Source organism: Solanum verrucosum, unplaced genomic scaffold, assembly GCF_900185275.1.
Source record: "Solanum verrucosum unplaced genomic scaffold, falcon-dt-bn FXZP01000284.1, whole genome shotgun sequence".
In the NCBI taxonomy this organism is placed as follows: domain Eukaryota; kingdom Viridiplantae; phylum Streptophyta; class Magnoliopsida; order Solanales; family Solanaceae; genus Solanum; species Solanum verrucosum.
This window is the reverse complement of record NW_026019936.1, coordinates 2,384,831-2,406,011: the sequence shown is the minus strand read 5'-3', so window position 1 is coordinate 2,406,011 and position 21,181 is coordinate 2,384,831. Positions and strand designations below refer to the sequence as shown.

At 34.4% G+C, this 21,181-nt stretch overlaps 3 protein-coding genes across 5 annotated transcripts; all 3 read right to left on the bottom strand.

The window, feature by feature from the left end:
* Nucleotides 1-735: 735 nt before the first annotated feature.
* LOC125838653 (probable rRNA-processing protein EBP2 homolog) lies at nt 736-2,360 on the bottom strand. The gene is made up of 2 exons (XM_049517701.1): nt 2,286-2,360; nt 736-1,737 (listed from the first exon to the last, which is right to left on the bottom strand). Exon 2 carries the CDS (start codon nt 1,720-1,722, stop codon nt 829-831), a length of 894 nt encoding a protein of 297 aa, XP_049373658.1. The 5' UTR covers nt 1,723-1,737; nt 2,286-2,360; the 3' UTR covers nt 736-828.
* Nucleotides 2,361-3,754: 1,394 nt separating this feature from the next.
* On the bottom strand, nt 3,755-8,143 carry LOC125838622 (GTP-binding protein BRASSINAZOLE INSENSITIVE PALE GREEN 2, chloroplastic). Its single transcript, XM_049517674.1, has 3 exons — nt 6,848-8,143; nt 5,952-6,119; nt 3,755-4,466 (listed from the first exon to the last, which is right to left on the bottom strand). Exons 1-3 carry the CDS (start codon nt 8,066-8,068, stop codon nt 4,086-4,088), a joined length of 1,770 nt encoding a protein of 589 aa, XP_049373631.1. The 5' UTR covers nt 8,069-8,143; the 3' UTR covers nt 3,755-4,085.
* Nucleotides 8,144-10,480: 2,337 nt separating this feature from the next.
* Nucleotides 10,481-18,540, bottom strand: LOC125838632 (E3 ubiquitin-protein ligase SINAT2-like). 3 transcript variants are annotated; one of them, XM_049517686.1, is made up of 4 exons: nt 18,015-18,540; nt 14,025-14,327; nt 12,141-12,524; nt 10,481-11,045 (listed from the first exon to the last, which is right to left on the bottom strand). In XM_049517686.1, the coding sequence occupies exons 2-4, from the start codon at nt 14,241-14,243 to the stop codon at nt 10,722-10,724; spliced, it is 927 nt and encodes a 308-aa protein (XP_049373643.1). In that variant the 5' UTR covers nt 14,244-14,327; nt 18,015-18,540; the 3' UTR covers nt 10,481-10,721. The 3 variants fall into 3 exon arrangements, with proteins under 3 accessions (XP_049373643.1, XP_049373638.1, XP_049373647.1); XM_049517681.1 differs by having other exon boundaries at nt 18,033-18,463; XM_049517690.1 differs by lacking the exon at nt 18,015-18,540 and adding an exon at nt 15,357-15,385.
* Between the last annotated feature and the right edge of the window lie 2,641 nt (nt 18,541-21,181).

Below are 21,181 nucleotides of genomic sequence, written 5' to 3'. Positions count from 1 at the left end.
CAATAACAACATACCCCGTGTAATCTGGGGAGGGTAGAGTGTAAGAAGACCTTACCCCAACCTGGTGGAGATAGAGAGGTTGCTTCCAAAACATCCTTAGATCAAGTGCAGCAAATCAAAGTACTTGTGAAAAAAGGGAATATGGCAGAAAAGAAAGCACTACAGAGCATTCAGAAAAAAGAAACAAAACAACAGCGAAATAGTGCGGTAACAGAAACACAAGTGGTAACAGATATCAGAAGCAAGAAACTGCACATATAACCCTAATACTACTGTGCTCCCAGACTCCCACCAAGCCTAACCCAACTGTAAAGCAAGTCAAAGTTCAACTACCTACTAATCTTCTACCCTAATCCACTACCTCCATACTTTCTTATCAAAAGTCATGTCCTCAGTAAGTCAAAGCTGAATAGCACAAGAACAAAGGGAAAAAAATGAATCTTGATTTTACAAACAACGAAAAAAGGAAGAAAAATATTGACAACAACAAACTACCCATTACCAAAGAAACCTTAAATATCAAAAACCCATGTCACATTTTTACTAAGAAAGAGAAATACAAAACCTCAAAACTGAACTTTTCCACTTTCCACTTTCCTCAAACACATAGGAAGCAAAAACTACAACATTCAAACCTTCATTATTACAAAATCAAACTAACAAACCATTTCACACAGAAAGAAAACAGTATATTTAACAATAGCAGAAGAACAAAAAACTGAATCTTGAAATGAATAACAATAGCTCTCAATTAAGTACTATTTCATCCGCGTAACAAAGGAATAACTTTGGTCTAGTACAACAAAAAGTAGTAAGTGATAACCAGAACTATCTCTTTACGCGCTTGTTGTTTTTTGCAGAACGATCACCTTTGTGGAATCCTCCGAAATCGTTGGTAGTGTCAGCAGTGTTCTGCTTCTTCAAACCTTTTCTCCCACCAAATCCAAACTTGGAATCCTTGAATTCCCTGCTTTTCCTCTTTTTGTCAAACCCCTTCCCTTTCCCACCAAATGTTGCTTTCCCACCTGAACGATCTCCGGGAGATACACCAGGTCTCTTCTTATTTGATCTCTGATAGGGTTTATCAGCATTTCCTCCATTAAATGCCAAATCTAGACCGCCAGCATCTTCTTTATCAAAGCCGCTTTGTTGCCTCTGCTTCCTCCACTTTTTAACAGACTCAATCTCTTGCTTCTTCTGCTTAGTTCTTTCCTTCATCTTCTGTGCTTGTACATCCTTCGCAAGTTTCTTGTTATCTCTGGCCTTCCTCCTCTCCTCGGACTCCTCAATCCTCCTCTTCTCAGCCAAGAGTCGGCCCTTAACTTTCTCCATGTGAGTGTCTGACTTCACCATTTCCGCATAATAATCAGAGGGCCTCAGAAATGGTTCACCAGTTGACTGAAAGTTGACGTACGCTTGGCGTATACCCTCCAACCCCTGCGTGTAAAACGAGTGCTCCCTCGCCAAATCATCGTTCACATCCACCTCTTCTTGCTCCTCCCTGTTGATGCTAAGCCTGTGAGTCCAATCCAAATCATCAGGCCAACTGATATCAGCCAGCCTTTCAAGCAAACCATCCCTGTTATATACAGCAGTTTTTGAAGGTTCAGCCAGCTTTACGACTTGCTGATCTCCTTCTTCATCTTCCGATTCCGACTCTGTTTCTGGATCGAAATCCTCATTCTCTGGGTTCATCATAGCCATTTCATCCGCAACCATCATACACAATCACACTTTCTGATAAGAAGAGTGAAAACATAATATTAGATTTACTGACTAACTAGCTCAAATTACCAGTCACAAGCTCAAATAAAGGAGGCAGGTTGGCATCAAACATAAGACTAAGTTGATAAAAATGCTGAGAAAACTGCAAAAACTAAACTATATGAGCAAGCTTAATATCATTAAAAATACTGAAAACTACATGAAAATGCTCAATCACTTTGAAAATAGCAAAAAATAAATGAAAATGCTAATATAAACAGTAAAAATCACAAAACACATCCAAAACTGACGAAATAAACCGATAAAAAACGCTGAAAAAACTAAGAAACCAATATTCATAAGCTTAATTACATTCAAAAATGAAGAATTTTTTTTTTTCGATTTCTCACACCAAATTTGCACAGATTAATCTGTGTCTCAGAAATCATCCAAGCAAATAACAGCCAAATTAGCACTAAAAAACGCCAAAAAAAAACAAAAAAAAATATATATGTGATTTCAGTTTTCTAAATTACATCAATGAAAAACAATGGAGATTAACAGAGAGAGAAGAAACTTACAAACAATTGGAAGAATTCGAAAAAGTTGAGAGCTTTTTTTGGGACGAAGGGTTTAGGGTAGGGTTTTAGTATTAAATGATGGGCTGAAATTTATTGGGTTATAGTAAATGGGCTTGAAAGCCCAGATAAGGCCCATTTACCCAAGTAAGACTAAAATTACCAGTCATAAACTCGATACTTTCATCAATTTCTTTGAATTTCATTATTAGATAAATAACGATTCAACACTGATGTTGATACGCATTACTATGCCATTACGCGTATACATCAAATTGAGAAAAAATATTTATTTTAATGGATTCATTTAATTGATATCAAATTATCTAAATATCGATAATTCTATCAATTTCTTTGAATTTCATTATAAGATTGATGAAGCTTCAATACCGATGTTAATACAAAACAATATGGGATTACGAGTATACATAAGTTTGGAGAAAGAATCAGGATATTTCAATTGTTGAAGTTGAAGATGGAAATATCAATATCCGTTTAGTTGCTAATGGCTCGATATATTGAATATTTTAGAAAAAAATGGTTGAGGTTTTTATAGTTTATTGAGGCGAATGAAAATAATTAAAGAAAATGATATATTTTATGTGGTTAACTTAACTACCTAATGTACAACTCAAAATTTGAATTGAAAAATGTCTAATTAGAACACTTTATTAGGAGTTGAGATGTTCAATTGAAACACGTCTTAGTTTGAGTATCTAAACAAAATATCATGACAAGTTTAAGGGGCTAATTATATATTAAGCCTATGAATTAAAATACAAGAACTAAATAACATAATGAATATAATTTTATAAGTTCAGGTGACGAGATAAAAAGAATAGTTTGATGCACAAAGCATCTTATCGCACCCAAAAAAGTATAATCAACTCTGTAGTTGCACAATCTTTGAACAAATTGATTGCAACAGTACCTATTTATACAACTTATAACCCGCAGAGTTTTTTTTTTTTTGGTTTCCCACCCGGTGTCGGAATCCACATTAGACCTCCGACTAACTCTGGATCGTGCACTACAGGGCCATTTGGGGTGGCGATCCCAACAAGAGTTTCTCCATACTCAGGATCAAACCTGAGACCTCTGATTTAGGGTGAAACACTCCTACCAGTGTACCATAACCTGTAGAGCTAAATATGATGCCTATAGCATAACAAAATTGATCAGATGATAGTAGGGGTGGAGATCTAACATTGAAAGTACGAGTTCGACAAAATCCAATAATTTCGATCCAAACCATATGTGTCATGAAATCTACTGAATATATACATAAAATAAATATCATAACTCATAAACTTCAAATTCAAAACATACAAACTTCGAATCTTGAATAAGCCTCTAGATGGTAGAGCAGAACCAAACATCTCGGTTTGTGTTGCATACATGAATCCTTCAGCATTTAGCTTCATTTAGGTATCAAGACATTTTGGCATCGATGAACAGCAAAATTTGTGTATAAAGAAGCTTCATTTACGAAATGAGACATTTTGGCATCGATAGACGCCAAAACTTGAGTATAACGAAGGTAAGAACAGCGTAAAGGGGATACCGCCATCACAGCAGAAGGTGTCTTGATATGCAATAGTGGATGGACCCTGAATGCCTTTGCTTAATGCATTTCTCTGGTTTTGATGCCGCGTTTTTCTTTGCAGGGGGCAAAAATCATGGTAGAAACGCATCAACTTATCCAAGTCCCGGAGAGGTAATAGGTGATTATTCCCACGTCCGATCTACATTCCAGTGCTGGGACAAGCAAAGTACATTGCCAGATTGTAAATGCTTCCACAATTAGCAAGTAGTTGAAGCCACATTGACAGATGATGGTTTTGCAGGTTTTTCTGCAGTAGAGTCGCTCAGTTTCCTCTTCTTCTCATCACGGCGCTGCTTATTTGAGGAGCGGTCAGCAGTGGAAACAATTTTTGAAACAGTAAAGCCAGCAACTTCAAAATCATAGGATCTGTTTGGGAGTAACGCGTTACGAACAATGACATCAACACCATCATATGTCCAGACACCTAATTTAGCATCTCCCTTTAGTCCAATGGCAAACCAACCAAGACCAGAAGCAGCAATATCAACAGAACTAGAATCCCACATATTTCCATTCACATGAAATTCCTTCTTCAACCATTTCCCTAGCTCTTCAGATCGTCCCTCTCCAATCGGCGGCTGACAAAATGAAAATACAATATAGCATTTAATCATATCATATACATCAGCCAAACTGTCAAAGCACGGAAGTAACTAAATCAGGTTTCTACATCTACTAGGGACTTTTAAGTCAGTAGCCAACTACAGGGAGACTTGTTTACAAATATCATGAAGTGTCTGAAGAATCTGGCCCCTTCTAGCGGTCCTTTTATGAACCTAAGCCATCTAGACTATGCTTCATCAATTCTCAACCTTACAATTCTAAAGGTTAAGAAAGAAAAACAAATGAAAGCAGCAAAAGAATCATCATACAACTGAATGAACGATTCAGCAGAGATATCTGGAGAAACCACACTAGCTCAACTCAGATTCCATATATTTTGACACCTGGTGAAGATTTAAAACACAGAATGGAAGTGATGTAATATCAAACACGCATGTTTAGGAGTATGTTTAGGCAGATAGACCATTCACCCAGTGCCGCTACCCACTAAGGCTGACCTAATAGGAGAAGAGACTTGGAGGTAACAACCAGAATGAGACATTATTTGATCGTTGAAATGCCAATGTCAGATAGCACTTTTTCTTCTTGCCGAACCAGTTCCAAACATAGCATCAGTTTATAGAAGCTATGAGAAACTTGAAGGATGCTCTAAGACTATTGACGGCGTGGAGGTTGAGGATTGGGGTAGAAGGCTAGGTAGTACATAGTTCCGCATCTTGTCTCTCCTGCTAGTAGTATTAGTATTATTTTACTATTTTCGTATTTTTCATTCTTAGTTTTCTATTACTACTTGTTGTCACTTAAGCCTCTATTTTCTTACTATTCTGTTGTTATTACTGCTTATGTCTTCATAAATGTTGTGTTTTTGCTTTCCTTGAGCCAAGGGTCTATCAGAAACATCCTCTCTACCTGCCACAGTAGGGGGTAAGGTATACATACACTCTACCCTCCCCAGACCCGACTTGTGGGACTAAATTGGGTATATTGTTGTTGCTCTACAACTGTTGACACCTTTAATTCCCGGCGTGAGGATGTTCCAGTACCTAAAATTTCTATTACCAAAGAGCATTTATTTAGCCCTCACCAGTTCCAAACATAGCATCAAACTGTTTTACTTTGTTGCTTTTTTCTTAAAAGTCAAGCACCGAATTCCCTACAACGCTATCATCCAACACTGTTATTCAGTGGCACAGACCATCAGCAAAACTTTCAAACTCTTTCACCCCAACACTCAAAATTCATGACAGAAGCAAAGCCAGCTTCAAGCTAGATAAGACTAAATTCAAAGACGCAACAAATTAACCGTCTTCTGTTGACAATAATATTTTTTTCTTTTCTGCAGTTAAAACTGAATTTACACCAACAGTATTGAATACGTGCAAAAAAATTAATAGGAAGTGCAATATCATAAACTTCAGACAAAAGGGATTTGTTAAAACGAAAGATTTGAAATTAGAAACAAAGAAAGAAGAACATCCAATTCCTAAAGCAGATAGTACCTGCAGCTGACGCCCAAAATGTTCTTCCAGCATTGTGCTGACGTTCTCTGTCCTCCCCATGTGAAGTGGAATTAGCGGAGATGCCCAAACTGTAACATACACGGAATCAACAGATAATTCTTCCACATCCAACCGCATGAGCCCACCTATATGAACTGAATGTCCAACCTGTCCACAGCAAATAATGAAATCATGAGATTTCAAAGTGGATAAAACAAACTAAACCAGAGAAAGCATGTTCTTCAAGTGAAGTTCAAGCATAAGCATAGGAAGACACATCTGATGGAGAATAGGTGCAATGAAATGATACATTTGGGTTGTCTTTTCATATTTAGATCCTGTATCTAAGACTACACAAGCAACCAAAACGGTCATATCTCCACAAGCATTTTGCAGGTCAATAATCTAATCTCTGGTAATATCTTTCCTGGGCATACATTGCCATTAGATTCTCTTTTTAATGCTCTACCGCTTCACATAAAGTATTTGACCTGACCAAAATCTTTTTACAAAATGGAAAAAAGTAAAACAAACTTTTGTGAGGTAAGTAAGTTCAGATAGTTGATTGAAACATATTACAAGCACCAATAAGCACTACACGGGAGAACTTAAGCAAGTATACCACCTCAAAAATGAGAAAGGAATAATGAATTATACTAAAGTTGCTTACTTTCTTATCTGGTTATCTATTAACATTCAGTGCAAAGATTGGATAAGACTAAGATGAGCAAAACGAGATGGACTCAGTAAATTTTCATGTATGATAGTAGTTGATTTCTCCGAAAGACGATAAACAAAGTCAACAACACTCAAAACTGAAAGTGAAATGCAATAGAAAGAAAGCTTTTGCAGTAAAACAACACATTCTTTAAGCAGCCTAGAAGAGAATTATGAACCTTGATTCTATATGTCCTTGGCTTCAACTCTTTACTTATATGAACTAGCTTCTGCTCATCCCTAGTCAACCTTGTCGAAATCTGATGCGGATGTAAAAGCCCCGGAGTATCAAACAACTTGGCATTCCTTGGAAGCACCCCTTCTACCCTCAATATCCCCAATGTAGTCCCCGGCACCGGTGCCTCTGTTAAATGACTTAGATTTCCACCTGAACACTTCCCTATTGCATTGATTAATGTGCTCTTTCCAGCATTTTGTGCTCCTACTGCCCAAATATGCCCTCTTGGCCCGGCCAGTCCCACTACATCATCAATCAAATTCTTCACTCCCCAATCCCTCACTGCACTAACCATATGTACACTCGTCAACTTAATCGCCCCACCCTCTCTTGCCCTTGTCCTAACCCAATGTTCAAGCCTAGTAGGTGATAATGAGCTAGGTAAAAGATCAATCTTTGTAACTACCAATACCATTCTAGGTACATTCCCTGATTTCCCCTCCTTCCACGCCCGCGAATTCTCTTCAATTGTCCTAGAAACTAACTGAGCTACTTTCCTAGGAAACGATCCATCGAAATCAGATGCATCAACCACCATCAAAACAACCGCCCTCGCCCCACTACTCGACATCAACCTCCTCCCAACAGTATGATCAAAATCAAAATCAGGCAACAAATTCTCCACACTTGGATCCTTAACCTTCCCATAATGCCTCAAACTATGACACCTAGCACAAACAACAGGCTTTTCACCTTTCTGCCCTGGTTTTTCAACATTTTCTTGATTTTCATGTTCTACATCCTCATTAAGCAAACCCCTTTTCAGAGAAAACGATATCTCAGGCTCATCAGCAACTGGATTCTTGTTAATGGGTGTTTTATAATTTGGGGGTTTAACACATGGCTTGATGAAATACCCTGGTTGTTTTTGGTCAGAATCTTGCATTTTAACACCACAACCAGGGCAAACAACATCAGAAATGGATTCCTCAAAATTCCCATCTCTAGAAACTGGTAAAGATTGGATTTTTATAGGTGTAGAGTAGTTTCTAAAGCTGAACAAGAATGGAGGGACAAGGGTTTTAGCAGGGTTTTGGGTATTAACATTTTCAAGAATTGGAGGAGAAGAGTTGGGTATGGGATTTTTGTGTGTATATGCTGAGAGAGAAAGTGGAAAAATCAATTTCTTCAACTTTGATGAAGAAATTGATCTGATTATCATTGTTCTTTGATTGTTCTTTCTGTAAATCTAAGGTTGTTGTGAAAGAGTTTCAAGAGGCATTTGTACCCTTTTTTGAGGGTTTAAGGAATTTGTTGTCTCTTTGGGCTGTCTAAAACTAGCTAGGGTTCATTGAAAATTTTAATTTCGGGATCTAAATTACTCTAGACAAGCTGTTTATGACGAGCTCGATGGCTCATCAAGAAAGAATATTAGGGGTTTCAAATTTGAGAAATTCATTAGGGAGATTCTTGCTCAACCAATCAAGTTATTCTTATGAATTTTTAATTTTTTCTTTTTTAAAAGAAAAATGATAATTTTGAAAATTCTGTGTATTCGATTTTTGAATTTAGGATTTTGAAAAAATATAATTCAATCTTAATGAAAAAAAATTGATTTAATTTGATTTTTTTCTTTTCTTTTCGATTTAATTTATTTTTTGATTATTGGATCACGTCAGAAAAAATAATATGAATCTATTCGATTTTTATTTTAGGATTTTGAAAAAGTATCATTCAATCTAAATAAAAATAAATTTGATTTGATTTATTTTTTTCTTTTCTCGATTTAGTTTAATTTTTTAATTATTAGATCATGTCAGAAAAAAATAATATGAATCTAATATAATTTAATTGAAATAATGGACATTTTATTATTACTAAAATAATCCAGTATGCCTAAATATTATAATCAAAATAAAATGTAAATGTTATTTAATGCAAGTTGATTCTTTTATTGAGCATATATCAATAATTAAATATGTTTTATATAAAGATAAATAATTCCCCAGTTGCTGAAATGAGTCTGCTCTTGTTAAAAAGTAAAAAGAAGAGTTGCCACTAATGAGATTCGAACACACGAGCACTTTAAGTTTGCATGTCTTCGCTCTTTCAAGGCACATGAAATCACTTAGGATCACAATTCCAATCTTTGTTGGTCGTAAACCTTCCCTCATAGTGCCCCAAGTCAAATAAGAGAGACGAGAAAAATGCAACTATCTAATCAGGATCACAATTTCGACCTTTGTTGGTGAGTTCACCCTATTAGTGTTCCAAGCCAAATAAAAGAGGAAAGAAGAATGCAACTATCTAATCAACATCATAATTCCGACATTTATTGGTCAATCTACCCTAATAGTGGTTCTCCAAGCCAAATAAGAGATAAGAAGAATACATCTAATCAACATCACAATTCCAACCTTTATTGGTCGATCTACCCTAATAGTGGTTCCCCGAGAAAAATAAGAGAGATGAGAAGAATGCAACTATCTAATCAGCATCACAATTCCAATCTTTATTTGATCAATCTGCCCTAATAGTGGTTCCCCAAGAAAAATAAGAGAGATAAGAAGAATGCAACTATCTAATCAACATCACAATTCCGATCTTTATTGGTCAGTTGGCTTTAATAGTAATTCCCCAAGAAAAATAAGAGAGACGAAAAGAATGCAACTATCTAATCAACATCACAATTCCGATCGTTATTGATCGATCTGCCCTAATAGTGGTTCCCCAAGAAAAATAAGAGAGACGAAAAGAATGCAACTATCTAATCAGCATCACAATTTCGATCTTTATTGATCAGTCTGCCCTAATAGTGGTTCCCCAAGAAAAATAAGAGAGATGAGAAGAATGCAACTATCTAATCAGCATCACAATTCCGATCTTTATTGGTCAGTCGGCTCTAATAGTAATTCCCCAAGAAAAATAAGAGAGACCAGAAGAATGCAACTATCTAATCAACATCACAATTCCGATCGTTATTGATCGATCTGCTCTAATAGTAATTCCCCAAGAAAAATAAGAGAGACGAAAAGAATGCAACTATCTAATCAGCATCACAATTTCGATCTTTATTGATCGGTCTGCCCTAATAGTGGTTCCCCAAGAAAAATAAGAGAGATGAGAAGAATGCAACTATCTAATCAGCATCACAATTCCGATCTTTATTGGTCAGTCGACTCTAATAGTAATTCCCCAAGAAAAATAAGAGAGATGAGAAGAATGCAACTATCTAATCAACATCACAATTCCGATTGTTATTGATCGATCTGCCCTAATAGTGGTTCCCCAAGAAAAATAAGAGAGACGAAAAGAATGCAACTATCTAATCAACATCACAATTTCGATCTTTATTGATCGGTCTGCCCTAATAGTGGTTCCCCAAGAAAAATAAGAGAGACGAAAAAAATGCAACTATCTAATCAGCATCACAATTCCGACCTTTATTGGTCAGTATGTCCTAATAACCCCCCCCCCCCCCCCCCCCCCAAGACAAATAAGAGAGACGAGAAAAATGCAACTATCTAATCAGGATCACAATCCCGACCTTTCTTTCCTATAAAAAATGACTATTGAACACATAAAGAAACTATATGAGGGACTTGATAAAGAAACAAAAAGGCAAGAGAGAATATACAGAGAGAGACTAACAACCAGATAGATTATCATATGGCAGGTCATAAAAAAGCTTAAAATGCCTCACAACTTTAGATACATGATCCACAGTTGAGCTAAACTACAATCGATACGATCGATCCGAAAAACCAGAAACTGTATAGAACCATTTACAAAAAATTAAGCCACCAACCAATTTAGCGATAACTAACTATACTTTCTGGGCATCCCCGCAATGAAGGAAGATGCATATATCTAGTTTACAATGGCTCTCGCCAAATACGCCCAGCTACCTTTAGCTTCAGCTCCTTCCTGTCACCACCAGAGAAGAAGAGTGCCATGCTCCTTTGAATAATCAGCCCGTCTAAACTGTCTCGGACAGTTTTATGACTATCACGGATGCTCCTCGGTACTCCCTGCCATGTTAACTTTCTGCCAAATCCACCTACTTCAAGACTATAACTAAATCTTTTCGCATCATCATCATCACCCATAAAACGAAGGAATGCCATGTATACCGGTGCCAATCCAAGATTGAAAGCCTCAAAGTGCAGGCAAAACTGGTGCCCAAAACAGTTAAAAACCTATTCCAGGAAACAGCAAACAAACTATTACCAACAGCACATTGCAGATGGAACAATGTGAAAATCCACAAAAAAAGAACCTCAGTTATCATGGCTAAATGCTAGACGGAAAATTAATTGATAGGCGAACAACAAAATTATGCATGCTCTTGTCTGCCTTCATTTTCAACCAGAAAAGATAAAGCTGGGCATAAAAGTATGAACCTCCTAGCAATAGCTAAAGTACAAACATGACGATGAATAACAATATGTATACATCACTTCTACAATTGGATGAAGAAAACTACTCCTCTGTTTCAATTGTTTGTCTGGTTTTGATGTGACATGGAGTTTAAGAAAGTAAAGAAGACTTTTGAATCTTGTCATCTTAAACTAAAAATATGTAAAATGTGCCAAAATGTCCTTCAATCTTATTGGCTTAAACATGTCAATGTGGAGAGTTGGAATTAAAGAGTTTGCTAAAAAGGGAAAGAGGCATTATTTTTTAAACAAACTAAAAGGAAAGTAAGACAAACAAATTGCAACGGACGGAGTAGATAATAGTGTCAATCTTTTTTTTGATAAGGTAAATAGTAGAGGATTTTTCCTCAAAGTATCTAATAGGAGGCCAAGATCTAACTTTTAAGAGGAAAAAAGTAACAGAAACAGCCATCAGTTTCTCTCCTTTCACAGATAACAGCTTCAAAATTTTCTAAAGATTTTCTTTCAATGTTACTTAAAAGGGCATGTGAATCTCATTGGGATTTCACCATCTTCCAACGAAGGCAATTCAACTTTAAGTTGTTGATAAAGAAGCACAAAAAAACTGGATGTTTGTGTTTCTTTTCCTTGTGCAGGAAAGCTGTAAAATTACAACATACCCGGTGTTAGCCTACAAGTGGGTCTAGGGAGGGTAGAGTGTACGCAAATCTTACTCCTACCTCATAGAGATAGAGAGGTTGTACCGTCTTATCCTGCATTGCTGCAAGAGGCTATTTCCATGGATCGAACCCGTGACCTCCTGGTCACACGGCAGCAACTTTACCAGTTACACCAAGGCTCTCCTTCACAACAAAGGTAAAAAAAAAAGAAGAGAAAGAACGAGAGAAGACTAACCGTCAACATCCATGTAGCATTCTCAACTTCTTGAGGATTAGATTTGACATAACGATGATTAAAGGTACACCCATCATGCATATCAACCTTGTGATCATCTTTTAGGTGTGCAACGAGGTACTGAATATCACCAGTAACAGCGCATTCAGATCCTGCATATGGGCAATTGTATGGGCGAAATCTGCAGTTCTGCTCATGTCGAAGCCTAGTATGATAAGTGAATATATCTTGACAGCCATAAATTTGGTATCGGCACGGCAATTCTAGTGACTCAGCAATTTTTTCCAGTGCTAGACATCTAATGTTTCCAAGCTCATGGCGGCAAATTGGACATACATGTACTTTTGACTTGCACTTCACGCATAATGTGTGGCCATTTGGACACTTACAAGAAAAAGATCAACAAGCTCAGTAAAAGACCAAGAAATGCATAATGGACTTGAAGAATAAGAACACAAACTTAACAAAAAAGAAGAAGAAAAACGAAACAAAAGTTCAGTCGGCCAACATTTTTTTTGAAGGGACAATATCTTTTTCTTTTGATTGTGCCACAAAACTATCACTCACTACCCTAGAGAAGGAAGTATGCAATGAATACTACATAAACTGTAAATAGGAAAATCATCTTTCCAACTTTCTATCCCGAAAACATACCAAAAATCTGCTATTAATGTTAAATTATATGCTTTACTGACTTCTTTGTGGCAATTCCTTCACATAGGCCATAGAACTAAGAGATGCATTGGGTATGGGTATGTAGACTGTAGTACAATACATAAATATGTTTATCTTGTAGGAAACTAGGTGCTCTCTATCGTTAACTAGCAACGACAAGCATCAAATTTTCACAATAATTTTCTCTAATACAGCTTGTAGAGTTGACTGTCCATAACATGAGACATAATTCCTTCAGGAAACTACGTGCGCTCTTATTGTTAACAAATGATCGGAAGTACAGACTTTAACCATCATTTTCCCCTCATACACCTTATTTGAAGGAAAGAAAGGATCATTCAGACTTCAAGAAAGAAAGATGGGAAACCCTTTTTTGCCATGCCCAAATAACTTGAAAGCTACTATACTTGACCTCTCTTTCCTCAAATGAAAACGTTTTCCTCCTCCAGCTTTTCTTACAAATCTAGACAACTACAAGATTACATTAGAAACTTAATGAACACCTCTCTAGTATGAACACAAAGAAAATAAGAAAACAAAACTGGCCAATTGCTTCGCACAAGATTTTGAAGCACCGGTCAAAGATATCAAGGAGTATGGTCCTTCAGCGAGTAACTTGTGGCTCTTGAAAATAAAAAGAACTCAATTACATGCAAAGTTAGATCCTATCTAAAGGCTTAAACTGCTAGAGAAGGGACACTTCTAATTAAGTATTTTTTTGACATGCAGGTTTGATTTTTTTTCCTTGGCAAATGACGTGGAGATTCCTAAAAGCCTGAATTGATTATATTATGCTGCAACTTCATTAAGATGTGTGACACTTGAATTTAAAAACTAATTAGAACCATTTATAGTCATTTGTCTAGAAAGAAAGCATAATGAGATATTATGGAAGCTGGACATAACTCCCATCAAAAGTGAGATGATTGCATCAACTCAAAAGCAAACTTATGTAAGATAGTACAGCAGTAAAACGTTTTCTTAGAATGCAAAATTCACTATCCAATACATTCTTAGAATTTGGTCTATTAAAAATCTGGTGCTCAATAATCATTTGGAAAAATATCTGCATCCTTATCGAAATTCAACAGCAAGTACCAAAAGCTCCTCCCACCCTGTACCACTTTGGTGAATAACAGAATGTCAAGAGATCACAAATCACTCTCAATGCAAAGCTGCCATTCCAATTTAAGAAATATTAGAATCTACCTGGTGAATTGGTGGATACATTGGATTCATACAAACAGGGCATTCAAGTAGCTCATGAACAGCACTATTAGATCCCGCTCCATTCTTCCCACCAACAACAGCTGCAGCTTTTCTAAAGGGGGAGTTTTTGAATTCAGCACTTTCTGGTGCAATACCATAGTCAGCATATGCACCGCGGGAATCACCAATATCCTGGTAATTACTGCCTCCGGGAGCCATGGTATCTATATAAACTACTAGGTGTTGACAACAATATATATCCTCCTCAAATCTGATCTTCTAGCTCTCTTGACGGCCCTGATCCTGCCACCAAAGGAAGCACGGACATAAATTGGAAAGATATTCATTTTCTGTATAAAAAGGCAGAGAATTCAACCTATCAAACAGAATAAGAAAAAGATCTACATAAATGAAAAATCAACAAGGGGTCGGAAAGGAGGTTTGTGCCACTACTAGTTAGAACAGCCTATTTTAATGCCAGTTAATGCATGCAATCTAACACTAACCACTTATATGGAAATTTATTTGTCAAGTCTTCGATGGCTAACCAGAGTAAAATTTTAAGAAAATATTCATTTCGCAAGTAAAATTAACACGAGAGTTGGGAAAAGGAGAACAGCAGAAAAGAAGTTTAGTTATACAAGTTAGTGTCCCTATTATAAATAATGAGATAACTAGTCTATGAACTTTTCGATTGTCAGCATTCAAGATTAGCAAGCTGCACACATGTCTAGAACAGAAGTCAATTTAATGTATTGTCTTTCAATAACTAGGTCTTGTGTCAAATAATTGCTGTAATAAGATACTTGTGTAAGATCAAAATTTTATTATTCGTAAAAAGTTTGACCAAAGACTTAATTCACCGAGTAAACTTGCTATGTTGTTGTCAATTAATTCACCTATCAATTTTTTTTTTGAACAAACACATCTAATCCCCGAAAGCAATTGCAAGTGGTCCTTTGGCAACTGCAAGAAGTAAAATTAAGATATAAATAATAGTTGCACATCTGTAACTTCTCTTCAGATACTAACAAAGTCCTTGCATTGCAAATAATGCGAAGCTATGCTACTCTCAGGACAAAGCATCCAGAAAAGTGTAGTTCAAGATTGGGAAAGAGTGTTTGTAATGGAAACCAAGCTGCTACAACCTAGTCCAAGATTTAAAATTCCTTTATAGGCATCATTTGATGGGGTCATAGAAATCATCGAGGTGAAGTTTGAAAGATGGACATAAATAAATATAGGATGTTTTATTGATCTTAAAACAGCAGAAAATATACAAAGAGGACGATTATATTGGAGAACAAAGTGATATCTTATCCAGAATGACACCTCATCTGCAGCTGAGTTTCATGGTATGGATTGAGCAACCTATCCAAGACAGCCTTAATTATTGGAAATCAAAGCGACATTTTGTCCAGAATGACACCTCATCTGCAGCTGAGTTTCACGGTATGGATTGAGTAACATACTCAAGAAAACAGTACTTCTTTGGACAAGCCCAAGAAAACTAGTCCCTTCGTCATAAAAATTTGTCCAATTTCATATCTAAAGAGTAAGAAAAAAATCTTCGACTAAGATTTTCAAGTGTCTCATGCTGTTTGAAATGGAAAAGATTACAACTTAAAAAGTTTCTAAATATCCAAATTTATTTCAAAGTTGTTTTTTCATAAGTAAAAGTTTTTTATGAGGATTTGGCATCTGATGCTTTGCAAAGCTTATAAATGTATCTTAACTTGTAATTAAAGTTTCTTACCAAGAGCTAGTTATACTAATTGCACAGCAAAAAGAATATCTGGTCTCATTTCGACTGTGTTATATATTTTTTTTACCGGACACTAACTATTGAAAAGAGTGCATAAACACAGTGGTATAGGGTATTCAAAAACCAAGCAATGTGCTTTTATGTAGCACCAAAGTAGCACTTTGGATTTGTCAATTTGAAGTCAAAGCACATAGATTGAGAACGAATATCACAACCATAGCCACATGGCAAAAATTTGATAGAAAGATGAAAACACATCAGGAAACTATATCTTTGGGTAAAAGATGTGTGTTGGCTAGAGAACTATCCATCACTCCCATGCAATAATCAAAATTTGACAACAATTGGATCCAAAGGTAGAGACATATAAAGAATTAAAAGTAATTCTTTTCAAGATACATTTAGAATTTCATTGACAATAATAGGGCGGAGGGAGAAAGAAGTTATTGAAGAGTGAGGTAAGGTATATAGTAAAATACTCCTATTCTTGGAAATTCTCAAAAGGAAAGTAAGCTAGTAATTCTAGGGCTGAGGGCAATATTAAAAGGAATGGCATTCATACAACTCCTTTATATGCAGAGAACTTTGATTTAGGTGCGTTAATAATCATGAGACTCTTACAAAGAAAGTGATGCCTAATAAGTATAACGACTTAGTAAATACTTTACCTGCTCAAAAAGAAGTATAAAGACTTAGAATTATGATTTTTTTCAATTTTCAAAAAACTCCTTAAAATTTGTCATGCAGCTTCCCTCTTCTTTAGGGAAGTGAGTGTGATATGCTCAAAAGTTGTTTCGAGTTTCGACACTAACCTGTCATTAAAATTGTCTGCCCGACACATTTGCTTAACATTTACCAGCCAAGGCCATCAAACATTTTAGTGTTCGTGCAGGATACCTTGGTTAACCAAACAGACTCCCCGAGATGAATAAATCCAAGTTCTTCAAACACAAATTTTCTTAAGTTAAGTGTGGATAGAGTTTCCCCACCTGACAAGGTTATCCTAAATGTCCAGCAAAGTATCACCTCAATAGGAAGAAGCATAGACAGCATAGCAACTAAGGTATCTCACTTATTTCCAACATCACACTGAAAAAGTACCATATAAAAATCTTCCCAAACAATTTTCTTACACGTGAAGCGAACAAAATGCCTACAACATCAAGAACTACTACGCCTCACTCCTCTTACCGAAAAGACGTAACTTTAATTGGACAAAAATGAGAAGAAAAAGAAGAAGCAACAACAACATAACAACATACCCACCCAGTGTAATCCCACAAAGTAAGGTCTTGGGAGGATAGAGTGTACGCAAACATTACCCCTACCTTGGAGGTAGAGAGGCTTTTTCCGATAGACCCTCAAACCGAGAATTCAAACCAATTTTATGACACAAAGGTTCAAACTTTATGAGCTCATAAGAACTCCCACAAACAAGAAAAGCACAAAAAGGAAGAAAAAAAATCATCATCCAACAAAATTTGCTGATCAACAAAAATAGTAGCCAATACTAGAACAAACATCCAAAGATCCAAACTTTGTTAATCATTTTGAGGAGAAAGAAACCTAAATCCTTGACAAGAGAACATTTCTGAACTCTTCACTTTTTGCCAACATTCCAATTTTTCGATAACCCAGTAAAGGCAATTCAAAAACAAACTCTGACAGCTAGCTCAAAAGTAAAAAAAAAAAAAGGACCCAAGATGCTACACCATATACTTTCTTCACATTTATCTTCCCTCTTTTAACCTTTGATTCCTCAAATTCAAACAAAATCACCAACTTCCCAGAAAGAAAAAGTAAAAACCTGAAAGCCTTCAAACCACAAAGATTATCAGCACCCCACAAACATAAACTTCAAACCAAGAAAAGATACCACAACAGAAGTCCCAAAATCTAAGGTAAAGAGAAAAAAAGAACCAATCTTATGACACAAGGTCCAATCTTTATGAGCTCATAACAACTCCCATAAACAAGAAAACCACAAAAATCATCAGCACCCCACAAACATAAACAACAAACCAAGAAAAGATACCACATCAAAAGTCCCAAAATCTAAAGGGAAAGAAAAAAAAAAACTAGAACTCAAACCAATTTTATGACACAAAGGTCCAATCTTTATAAGCTCATAACAACTCCCATAAACAAGAAAACCACAAAAATCATCAGCACCCCACAAACACAATAAAACACCAAAATCTAAGGTAAAAAAGAGCAAAACCAACCAAGATAAGATTTTGTACCTAAAAGCCTGATTAACTCATCCCATCCTCTACAAAAGCAACCAATAATTGGGTCTTCCTGATAGGCTTCATCAACCAAAAAAAAAAAACAAAGAACAGAAAATTAAAGGGTCTTAACAAAAGGGTAAGAGTGGGTGGTTGAGATGAACCAAATATCCTTAAAAGCTTTCTCCTTGATTTTCGTGTCCACCAAAACAGGCTCTTGTTTTTTCAACAGTAAATCTGAGAAAACAAAACCATTTGTTTGTTTCTCTTTACCAGTATACAAATCTAAGGGTAGCAAGAGTCAAAGATTTGAAAAGGGTCACAATCAAATCATGTAAATCCTCATAAATTCATAATTATTTAACTTATAATTGAGACAACCCCCTTATAGTTTACTGATTTTTGTGACACATACACATGTTTGTGTACAAATAGAAAAAAATTGAAAAAAAAAATGGATTTTTTTGAAATGGTATTGTGAATTTTGTACAACACAGCATTTTTTGTGGAAATTTTGTCTTAGAGGATGACCATTAATGGTGGACTTTGAAGTTTGATGCTGTGTTGGCTTTTTCTGCTGAGGGGGGTGGGGGTCACCTTTTGTTTTCTTGATTTTCTCGCAAAAAAAAAAAGGGAAAAAGGTGGCATTTCGCGTACGCAACGTTTGAATTTTTTTTATTATTACCATATGACTCTTTTTAGAAAAAATTGTGATGATGTTCGGATTAGTTTACACGATAAATTAATTATATGAGTATTTATTACTAGTATTTAATAATATAGATATTAAATAGTTTTTTATTTTTTTTATATACTTGTAATAAATATTGGATAGATTTTTTGTCGAGACTTCGAACGCATATTGAATAACATTTACTTTTTATTAATATAAATATTGAGTAATTTTTTTCCATTAAGATTGAGATTGATGAATAAAAAATTATTCAGTATTATTGTGTCATTGAAATTTGAACATAATATTTCGTATATGAACACAATACATATTGAATATTCCTTATTTATATTAGTGTTATTTTACTAGATCTCGACTATTTCATTATATTTGTTATTGAATTATCATGATTGTTAGTTGAATTCTATTTGTCTGGACTTAAGGAGATGAACATAAATTATCAATTATTTCCTTCATTTATTATAATTTAATTAATTAAATTGAATAATTAATCTAAATAACATCTCATGTAATCACTTAAAGTAAGGATAATTATCAAATATATAATATATATGTATAAACCAAATAAGAAACTATATATTAGAAAAATAATAAATGAATCAGACAGTCTATTTAGATCATATCCTTATGTTATACATTATCATCTTGTATACCATCATATTTTTCTATGATCGATTTCTCTTTAAAATTGATTTTTCTTTTATAATAATAATAATAATAATAATAATATATATATATATATATATATATATATATATATATATATAATATTTTTATCTATAAAATTAATCATGGAATTTTAGTGGTGGATATTGTGTACAAGCAATGAAGCCATGTGGAAGCTGAAATCAATCAGCAATTATTAAAAAAATTATGGGAATTAAATCACTTTTGAACTTGAAGTTTGGCCATGCAAATTTTTCTGCTTAAAATATTTGCTTGGTTAACTTTTTCTTTAACTATTTTAAAAATGTTTCTTTTTTTTTAAAAAAAAAAAAAAAACATTAAAGTACTTTTCTAAGTTGAAAATTAATAGTAATAAAATACCTACCACCATATAAGTAGCGTAACCACATATAATAAAGGATAATTACTTATATATTTTTATCAAATATTTATATTATATGTATATAACAAATTACTCTTCTATATATGTATGTATATAACAAAAAAAAATATTCAGTGAAATTTCATGAATTAGGATCTGGGAGACGGTAGTATACACAAATTTTATAACTATCTTGTAGAGATAGATTCTATTTATAAATTAGTCAAAACACTATTTATAGTTGCATATAAAATCTTGAATATTTTTAATAAATTCTTCATTTTACATTTCCTGATATTTTAGGTGTTTTTTTTTTTTTAGAAAAAAACAATTAACCAAGTACAAAAATTTCTGTGCATTTTTTTTTTCAAACTTTTTTGTCAAAAAATTGTAGTACAAATTAATGTCATTAGCCTAGAGGAATTGATTTCTCCTATATAGTCATGGCCTATTTTTTTTGTATTTTTTTCAAATTTGTGAACCCCACATGATCTATTCTTTCTAACAAATTTAATACTTTAGTCAGAGGGACCATATGCCATGTCTGTGGTATTTAATGCTATATTTAAAAAATTAATTATTGGACCAATGATTTTTCAAAAATAATTTATATTCATAAAAAAAAGATTTATGTATACACTATTGTATTCAAATTTCACTTATAAGCATTAGATCTGTTATTGTTATTATTATGGTTTCAAATTAACTATTCATTTGACTACACAATCAATGTGTTTTAAATTACTTTTTAAAATAGGCAAAAAAATATAATGTTATTCTTAATATTGGATTCGAGGCTTAAAAGAAAAATAGTTTTTGCGCAACTAACATTTAAAATGAGATTTTTTAAAGTGAATTTAAATTAATCAAATTCAAAATTAATACTGAACATCGATTGACGGTAAAGCAGAACACAACAATAATAACAACATATCAGTGTAATCTTTCAAGTGATTTTTAAAATAGGTGGTGTGTACATAATTTTTACCACAATAGATATTCTGCTCGACAAAATAACAAGGGTGAAGAAAGCAATATCAAAAACTACATATTTAGCATGACAAAATATATCGAAAGGAAACAACCACTGTAACAAAATAATACGATAAATAAATTACAATAAATAATATATAGAAAGAGCTCCAAGGAATAAAAACCTACAACAAGAGTGATATCATAACCATACAAAAAAAAACGTTGATTTTTTTTAAAGCTTAAATCATCAACAACGATCTCTTAAAGTTATTTTCATAATTCGATAATTCCAAAATAGCATATTTAGGGGGGTTGGGTCACCTTAGAGGAAGAAGAGTTTTGGGATACGATGGAATAGCAGAGGTGGGTAAGTTACAAGATATTTGTATTGTTTGAAATTTCTTTTACTTTATAATACAATTTAAAGTAATTTTTTGGACTCAAAAA

What these genes read in the sequence shown, in the direction of transcription:
- LOC125838632 (XM_049517686.1), bottom strand. Translation starts at nt 14,243, where the DNA reads ATGGCTCCCGGAGGCAGTAATTACCAGGATATTGGTGATTCCCGCGGT. An exon ending in TGTATCCACCAATTCACCAG is followed by an intron (nt 12,525 to 14,024) that starts GTAGATTCTAAT and finishes TTTTCTTGTAAG; the next exon opens with TGTCCAAATGGCCACACATT. An exon ending in ATGCTACATGGATGTTGACG is followed by an intron (nt 11,046 to 12,140) that starts GTTAGTCTTCTC and finishes TTCCTGGAATAG; the next exon opens with GTTTTTAACTGTTTTGGGCA.
- LOC125838653 (XM_049517701.1), bottom strand. Translation starts at nt 1,722, where the DNA reads ATGATGGTTGCGGATGAAATGGCTATGATGAACCCAGAGAATGAGGAT.
- LOC125838622 (XM_049517674.1), bottom strand. Translation starts at nt 8,068, where the DNA reads ATGATAATCAGATCAATTTCTTCATCAAAGTTGAAGAAATTGATTTTT. An exon ending in CAAGGACATATAGAATCAAG is followed by an intron (nt 6,120 to 6,847) that starts GTTCATAATTCT and finishes TGCTGTGGACAG; the next exon opens with GTTGGACATTCAGTTCATAT. An exon ending in ATTTTGGGCGTCAGCTGCAG is followed by an intron (nt 4,467 to 5,951) that starts GTACTATCTGCT and finishes TCATTTTGTCAG; the next exon opens with CCGCCGATTGGAGAGGGACG.